General features: G+C 41.5%; 1 protein-coding gene across 2 annotated transcripts in view; it reads left to right on the top strand.

Annotated features, from left to right (window-relative positions):
* Positions 1-58: 58 nt before the first annotated feature.
* The window catches only part of LOC119437003 (ring canal kelch homolog), a 58,430-nt gene continuing 49,706 nt past the window's right edge, over positions 59-8,782 (top strand). For both annotated transcript variants that reach the window (XR_005189172.2, XM_037704060.2), the window contains exons 1-3: positions 59-271; positions 388-516; positions 3,357-3,582. Coding sequence is in view for 1 of the 2 variants with exons in the window: in XM_037704060.2 (XP_037559988.1) it covers positions 219-271; positions 388-516; positions 3,357-3,582 (408 nt within the window). In the remaining variant the exon portion in view is untranslated. The remainder of the gene's footprint in view (positions 272-387; positions 517-3,356; positions 3,583-8,782) is intronic.

Below are 8,782 nucleotides of genomic sequence, written 5' to 3'. Positions count from 1 at the left end.
TTTTTCACACGCGCATCCATACGCGCATCCATACAATTTGATGGACCACGGTACATTTTACGCCACGTCGAAAGCTCCGGAATCTGACGCTAAACCACTGACCAAAACAAACGCCGTGTTTAGGAGTCGGTATTGCTTGCCACTCGTCTTTGTAGCCCTTTTTGTGTATCGAACATGAACTTGGAAACTCTGTTGCTGGTACATTGAGTCTTCTCATTATGGACAATTCATCTTTCTATGAGGCGTTGTCGTCTGAACTGGCTTCCGAAAGGTAATCGTTGGGTCTCGCTGTCAACTCCAGCTTCATAGAGCCTCGTTACTTGACTGCTTGCTGTCTGTGCTCGCTTACGAGATGTGAACTTTGAATATTTTTTTTTTATTTCACAGTACTATGCTGGAGTTCAAGCTCCAGAAGATCGACCTGGGCAGGTCTCAGCATAGTTTGACGGAGCGACCTCCATACAGAAACCAACACCACACTCAGAAGGCATTTGAGACTATGAATATTTTGAGGAAGTAAGTCTGTCTACGTTTCTCGTTTTCTTGTTGCGCTTTTATTGCCTAATATTACAATTTTGCAACTAAATTACGTAGTTTAAACTGGCACGATTGTCAGTAGTGACTACGTAATGTTTATTGGGTATGCGCGTGCCAACAGCAGTACTACGTGCACAGTGTAATTTAGCAACTTCGTTCGTCGGTTGCAGTGGAACACAGCTTCCAAGTGTTCTGCTCTGTTCCTGAAAAACAGCTCACATACCGCAGTTGTGTATGTCATTCCGCAAAGACCATTTTAACGCATCAGGTGCTTAGGCTACTACTTGTTAGATACTGAATTGATGTGTGTATATTTTGAGAATAAAATTGTGAAATAAAAGAATATTCGGATTCACGTTTTTTTTTTTTTTCGTTCCGGAGCCCTCCCCCCTCTAAAAAAAGTAAGAAGGCAAAGAATGCAGAGCATAATTCTTTTCAGCAATGACCCTAAGAAAACTCTGAAGGCAGCTGTGCTTTTCAGTTGTCTCAGAGTTAATGTGCTGAATGTGTATGTTTTTCTTTGTATGGTAAGGTTAGCCTTGTTGATTGCTAGCACTCTTCTTCTTGGACCATATGGGGCCACGGTGCTAATATATATATATATATATATATATATATATATATATATATTGTATGTATGTGTGTATTCTTGTCAAAGCTGTTAAAATTGCATCATGTTTTACCCATACACATCCCCACATGGAAGAACTTTGCTATCATGAACTCAACTTTGTTTTTGTATAAACATGTACAAAAAATTTGAAAATTGAGAGGAGTGTTGATAACCTAGAATTAACAAAGCTTTCACTAACAGAACTTTGCAAAGACTGACACTTTAAATGTGAGTGAGTTTTACTGAACAGATTGCTTACATTTAAATTGTAATTGGGCCAGGTTGACTAGTCAAATCTTAGCCTTTCCAAGCAGTGCTGTGTCTTATCGGATCTGAGCACCTTCCCCGTTTCCACTTTCTCGAGTACAGAAGAGATTGAAAAATGATTGTATACGAGTTTAAGCACCCCCTGTATTCACTTCCGGGTGTAGATGTTTCAGCTGACGATTTGGCAAAGTTTACAAAAAAGTGGGGCATTGTAAACAGGCTTAATGGAGTTGAGCACAATTTATTAAGGGACAACAGTAGCAGTAGAAACTACTTGAGCATTTGTTAAGTGAGGTAAAAATTCTGAAATATGTTGTGCGCAAAATGGGGACACCACAAAGAAGAAATGGATACAACAGAGCTTATGTGGTGTTCAAAACCCGATGTCTATGACATGTTTCCAGCTCTTAAAATTGCTTCTGCCGCATTCAAACAGCAAAAGCATAGCCTTTCAAATTTGCATTTTAACTTCAGAGGCTGCCACCCTATAGGGCATGGATTTGAACACTACCTATTTCTGTATATTTCTGAAGATCACCAACTAGCCGAATGCCACGTCGTTTTGGGGTAAAAATTCTTTTAAAAAAAAGTTAAAATACTACTAAATGAAAGGACCCCTTTGAATTTTGAATTTCTCTTAAGAGAACATTTATTGTTGTATTATTATTGTAATTATTTTATTTGCTTTGAATATAAACACCGACACCGTCTCCCACTTTAGTTGTCATGAATACAACAACAACAAAAAAAGAATGGGTACTTATATTCAAGAAAACACAGTATACATATGAAGAAATTCGGAACACAATGCAGGATGTTGTCGAATGGGAAATATGTAGATATGGGAAAGGTATTAGCAAAAGCAATGGGAAACGTCTCCATGCTGCCACTGGTAGCACAGTGATGTAGGAGGCATTTTTTAAGCCGGCTGACTCACTTGAGAGACAGTTTACAAAGTTTCACCGTTTTAAATCTCTGCATCACCTTTTAAGATGGGAGGCCACATTCAAGTCACATGATGAATTTTTTTGTTTTTTACATTTTATGTATGCCCAAACATTCAGAAGTATGTTGCAAAAGAAATTATCTTATATCATCATTAGTTTGGGAGTTACAGCAAGTTTTCCAACCCATGCCCTCGTATTGAGAAACCGAAACCACATTACTTTGGTTCCGAAAATCAGTACTGTTTCTTTAATATAGATGCTATTCAAAATACTCTTTTCATTTTGTTTTTTGTAACATTAACAGGTATTTTCGTACTCAGTTGTGCATTTGTAATTCTTTTAAAAGCTCTAAATATGGCCACAAGGCTTCTATGTGTTGTTTTTGACATCTTTCACATGGGTTGAAACATTTACATTTTTCTCAGAAAAGATTTTGCTCCGCCTCATGTTACACAAACTTTGATAAGTTTTTTTTCTGAATGAATATTTTGAAATGAATATTTGTACACTCATTCCTCACATAGAGATGTGTGCAATGAACTTGGACAAATGAAATTGTTGCAATATTTTTGTAATTACAGCTCATTTTACAAATAAATTTAATCCTTATAGGCATTTTTTTTCACTTTGCTTAGTTTTTCAAACATTACTTCCTTAATATTTATCACATTACATTTATCCTAGTTCATTGCATAGGTCCCACACTTAGCTACATAAATGCCAAAGCTTTACTCAATGCAGCACTTGATTAGTTGCTTATCATTGATGGCACGACTAGCACTTATAACACATTTTATGACAAAAATTACTGGCCAGAAAACAAAATGAGCCATTTTTTGCATTTAAAATAGTTGGGTAAGTTAAGACATGTTTATTCAGGAGAAAAAATTATTTCAATCCTGGCTTCTGATTTAAAGAAAGATTTTCTTTTGTGTGTGGCCTCCCACCTTAATCGAAGTTCTCACCATGTGCACTCTGGCTGGGCTTCCCAGGCAGAACCTCCTCTGTGACGTAACTCTCGTGGCTGGTGCCACAGAGGTGGCTGCCCACAAGACAGTGCTGGCGTCCTGCAGCCCCTACTTCTATGCCATGTTTACGGGCTTCACTGAGAGTCGAGCCAACAAGATCACACTTCAGGGTCTGGACGGGACTGCACTTGCTCTGCTCATCGATTATGTCTACTCAGCTGAGATACAGGTTACTGAGGAGAATGTGCAGGTGGGTCTTTCCTGTTTACTGTGATCAGAATCAAAGGTTCATTCAATCCCGGCTGTGTAAGATCTGGATCACTCTGATGTCAGATCACCACAGGCACCGTGGTGTTCTGCTGCTGAGCACAAAGTCGAGGGATTGATTCATAGGCGGAAAGTTTTCATTTTTCCCGAGGGGGGCTGGGGCCTGACCAGCTTTCCGAAACCTACCTATATGTATATGTATGTATATATATATATATATATATATATACAGAGTGTTTCAGCGAACACTTCCAAAAATTCCTAAAGGTTGCCTGTGGCAGATAGCCCAATTCTAGTTCATGGGCTGGTCTACTTGGAGAGGCAGACATTACTTGCACAATAAATTGAAATGCATAATCGAATAATTTACAAAAATTCACTAATGAAGATTTTAACTAATCATCTGATGGTCCGACCATATTACAAGTTACAAATTGTAGCCCTGGAGTTCGCAAGGCAGATTCACTTAGAACAAATTCTCGGGATGACACCAATTTCGAGGTATTAATTCTGGAACATTGCGGAAAAATGTATTGGCGTTCCAGTTAGTTTCTTAACAAAACGTCCCTTTATGCAATGAAGCACAAAATTAACTGGAACGCCAATGCATTTCTCTGCAAAGCTAGGGAATTAATATCTCGAAACTGATGTCATCCCGAGAATTCGTTCCAAGTGGATCTGCCTTGCGAACTCCACGGCTACAATTTGTTAATTGCAATATGGCTGATCAGGTAATTAGTTAAAAACTTAATTAGTGAATTTTTGTTAATTATTCGATTATGCATTTCAATTTATTGTGCAAGTAATATCCGCCTCTCCTAGTAGACCAACCCATGAACTAGAATTGGGCTATCTGCCACAGGCAACCTTAAATAAATTTTGAAAGTGTTCGCTGAAACACCCTGTAAATATATACCCTCTGCTAACAATTTTCTATTTCTAGCTTTATGGCGAAAGCAATTATATAGACACTTCAGGCAAATTGTCGCGGTTGTCGTCGCCGTGATGTTCCGCATTAAATCCAAAAGCCATATACATGAGCGACCCATACCCTGTGGGTGCGGGAAAAAGCATGTAACAGTGAGCCGAAAAGGATGGCGGCATGATGATATTATTTCCCACGCGCTCAATATTCGGTTTAGTTGTAGGTCACATAATGAAACGCAAATGGGAAGGAGAGCACGCGTCTTCTAGCCCAGCCGTAGCTGTGAATGACTGTGCGCGGTTGACACTTATGCGGCCCGTGTGCCATATCTTATTGTTAGTAATCATTGGTGGGTGCAGTGGTGAGAGGTGGAGCAGGGATGGTTGCTAACTTCATTCGCGCTATCTTCCTTACCGGGCTGTATATCCGCGCCCCTAGTGTTGTAGAGTTAAGAGACGGAGGTCATTGCAGATCACTGACAGAGTCTGTTTGTAGTGGACATAAAAATAGGCAGATAATGATGATGAATCAAAATTCCAGAGTTGCGGTCAATCGTGCGGCTGTACGAACCGTTCGCCTCTACTGCCGGCGTTCTTCACAGTGCTTGCGTTGTGAAAGCGAGTGCTCGAGGTCATCCAGTGAAGTATTTACAGGTTTACATGGTCCGTGCTTACTATGTCCACTATGTCCACTACACTTACTATTTTAATTTTAGGTGAATGTTTACTACAATTTATATGGCCACTATAACTAACGTATAGATTCGTGTAAGGGTCGTGTTAGTATAGATTCGTGTAAGGGTCACTCTTTCAATGGCTGCCGGGGCACTGTGGCATCGTCGGTAATGACCTTGCTGATGATGCCTCCCGGTCAGCCCATAAGGAAACCCTGACTGTTCCTATACCCTTATCAAGGACAGATGCTGCGAGGGGTCTTCGTTTACTCGCTCAAACCGAGACAGAAACGTCATGGAGCAGCCCGATTTTTACGAACTATCATCTCCACCTGCTGGATCCTACACTGAGGCTACAAATTCCATCAAACTTCCCCCGCCGTGATGCAACTTTACTTTGCTGCCTCTGGTTAGGGGTGGCTTTTACGAAAGCGTAGGGGTGGCTTTTACGAAAGCGTACTCATTCCTTCTGGGCATGTCCGACATACCAATCTGTGACTCGTGCAACTGTGAGGAGACAGTGGAACACGTGTTGTGTTTTTGTCATCTTTATGAGACCGAACGCGACATTCTCCGGAGTGTGTTAAACCGACTAGACAGCACACCGTTTTCAGAGACAAAGATTCTTGGATCATGGCCCCACGCGTCGCAGGCTTACAAAGCGACACGGGCATTGTTACAGTTCTTGAAGTCGACTGGCCTCAGCGACCGATTGTGAAGTGTTGGACAACTGCATGTGTTCATACTGCGAGCACTTTCTTCTCTCTCTCTCCTTTCTTTTCATCCCTTTAAACGTCTTCCCCCGTGTAGGGTAGCAAACCGGACGTGCTTCTGGTTAACCTCCCTGCCTTTCCTTCTTTTTTCTCCTCCTCCTCCGTGTAAGGGCCACACTTCTCTGTCGCGATTTTGACGAGCCTTTCAAGGGACCGGGCCATTTGACCTCATTTTTCCAACTACGAGTATGAAATCCGCAGTAAACCTCCGCCATCGCCTCCTCTCGGCATCCAGTAGCCAAGCGCGAAAGTACGCTGCGCGCGACAATTTGCCGTTGAGCCCGATCAGAATCAGCGCATGGAACGCGATTGCTTCTCGGTTGGATGCCTTTTTTTAAAATATTGGCTCTCAAGTTATGGGTGCGGCCCTTACACGGATTTACACGGTCAGAATATTCCTTCGTGTAATTGTCTTCTACTTCGCTATCACCAATACTGCTTCGCCGTCCCGGCCAAACTGCACTCTTTATTTTTTTAGTACTTTGAGTCCGAGTATAAGCGCTGCTGCTCATGAATTCTAGACTTCTATTTATTCTGATTTTGAGTGAATCCGGCTTGGGCATCATTTCGGCTACTGAGTGAATTCTACATACAAGGTGTTTCAGCGAACAGTTTCCAAAATTTTTAAAGGTGGCCTGTGGCAGATAATACAATTCTAGTTCATGAGCTCGTCTACTCTAAGAGGCGGGCATTACTTGCACAAAAAATTGAAATGCATAATCGACTAATTAACAAACTTAGCCAATTAAGTTTTTAGCTAATTACCTTATGGCCCATGTTGCAATTTACAAATTCTAGCCGTGGAGTGCGGATCCGCTTTGAACTAAATCTCAGGCTGACACCAGTGTTGAGATATTAATTCTCTAACTTTGCGAAGAAATACATTGGCGTGCCAGTCACTTTCTCAACAAAACGTCGTTATATGCATCAAAGCACAAAAGTGTCAAAAGAACAAATTATGCGATTTTACGTGCCAAAACCACGATCTGATTATGAGACACGCCATAGTGGAGGACTCTGGAATAATTTAGACCACCTGGGGTTCTTTAACGTGCACCTAAATCTAAGTGTACGGGTGTTCTAGCATTTCGCCCCATAGAAATGCAGCCGCCGTGGCCGTGATTTGATCCCGCGACCTCATGTTTAGCAGTCCAACACCATAGCCACTGAACAATCACGGCGGGTAAGCGCAAAAGTAACTGGAACGCCAATACGTTTCTCCACAATGTTCGGGAATTAATATCTCGAAACTGGTACCATCCTGAGAATTAGTTCCTAGTGCATCCGCCTTACGAATTCCACAGCTAGAATTTGTAAATTGCAACACCGGCCGTAAGTTAAAAACCTAATTGGTGATTTTTTAATTAGTCGATTATGCATTTCAATTATTTGTGCAAGTAATGTCCACCTCTTCGAGTAGACCAGCTCATGAACTAGAATTGTGCTATCTGCCACAGGCAACCTCTAAAAAAATTTTTGAAAGTGTTTGCTGAAACACCCCGTATTTATGGCCTCTGCATGCAAAATGTGATGTTTCCATCCCTAATGCGTAAATGTTGTAAATAATTAGAAGAGCTTTTTTTTTAAATTTTATTTTGTCGCCAGTCGTTAGCATTGCCTACTGGAAAGAGAATCAATATTGAGACACGTATCACTCACGTGCTTTTCACACGTCGTTGATAGAAGACTCTATCGAAGGGGTCACTGAAGTCTGCAGTTTTTTTTTTTTTTTTCAAGTGTCAAAAAAGCACGCAAAGTAATTTGAAGCGAGGTGAACATACATCAACATATTCATTTACTAGGTACAGGCTATCCATTTAGTTGGCTACCTCCTTCTCTTTAAAAAATATAATAAACTTTGTCCTTTGTATATATTTAAATATATTGTGTCTGTGTGTAGTGTTCTCAGCGGAAATTTAAAAAAAATTTTTAAGTGAGGAAACACGGATGAGGTAACCGCCGCTGGTCATTTTAATGCGCTCGTCCTCCTATTGTCAGGAGTTTCCGAAATAAAGCGAAAGTATAAATTAAAAGCCGTGCACGTCCGCGCCAACAATGGTGCCGTAAGCTTTTAGCCACAACAAAAGTGAAAATGTGGAGGCAACACAAGAGAATCCATAAATTATGTGGGTAACAGAACTCCGGTAATGACATTTGAGGGGTGGGGGGGCTCAGCCCCCCTGGGAAATTTCCGGAGGGGGCTCGGGAGCCCCGGAACTCCCCCGTAGTCGGCGCCTATAGATTGATTACTGCCCGTGGCAGCAGCATTCCAATTAATTAAGATGGAATGCAAAATGAGCTTCTTGATCATTACTCATAGCCTGTGTGTTGCTTTGGGACGTTAAAGGTCAACTGCAACGAAATTTCACTTTGGCTAAATTTCTCATAAATGAGTAGTATGTACCATTAAACAGAGGCTTGTGAACCATTTGGGCAGTGAAGGTGTGGGACCTCGTAGATCCCATTGCGTGGGAGGCAGGGCCCCCACCCCCAGCTCTAAGGGCCAGATGCCTGCTTTCGATTTTTGCTCCAATATCAGGCCTTTTTTCCCTCTCTCTCGTTGCGCTGGGCCTGGGTCAAGCCAGGTTTGGGTCTGGTAATGCCTCATGGGAGAAGAGGCCACGACTAGCCAAGCGTGGCCTTTCGCTCTTTCTTTCACTTCGTTGATATTTTTGTTCTGAAATCTTTGAAAAAGAGGGAGAGCTCCTTCCCCCCACTCAATATTCGTTTCCAGAGCCCCTGCCATTGAAGCAATTGTCGCAAAGCGGCAGTGCTGGTAATTGTCTAATTTTATTATGAACAGCATTTAAAT

This window comes from Dermacentor silvarum, chromosome 1, assembly GCF_013339745.2.
Source record: "Dermacentor silvarum isolate Dsil-2018 chromosome 1, BIME_Dsil_1.4, whole genome shotgun sequence".
Taxonomy (NCBI): domain Eukaryota; kingdom Metazoa; phylum Arthropoda; class Arachnida; order Ixodida; family Ixodidae; genus Dermacentor; species Dermacentor silvarum.
Note: the sequence above shows the minus strand (reverse complement) of the source record. Positions and strands in the feature narration are given on the sequence as shown.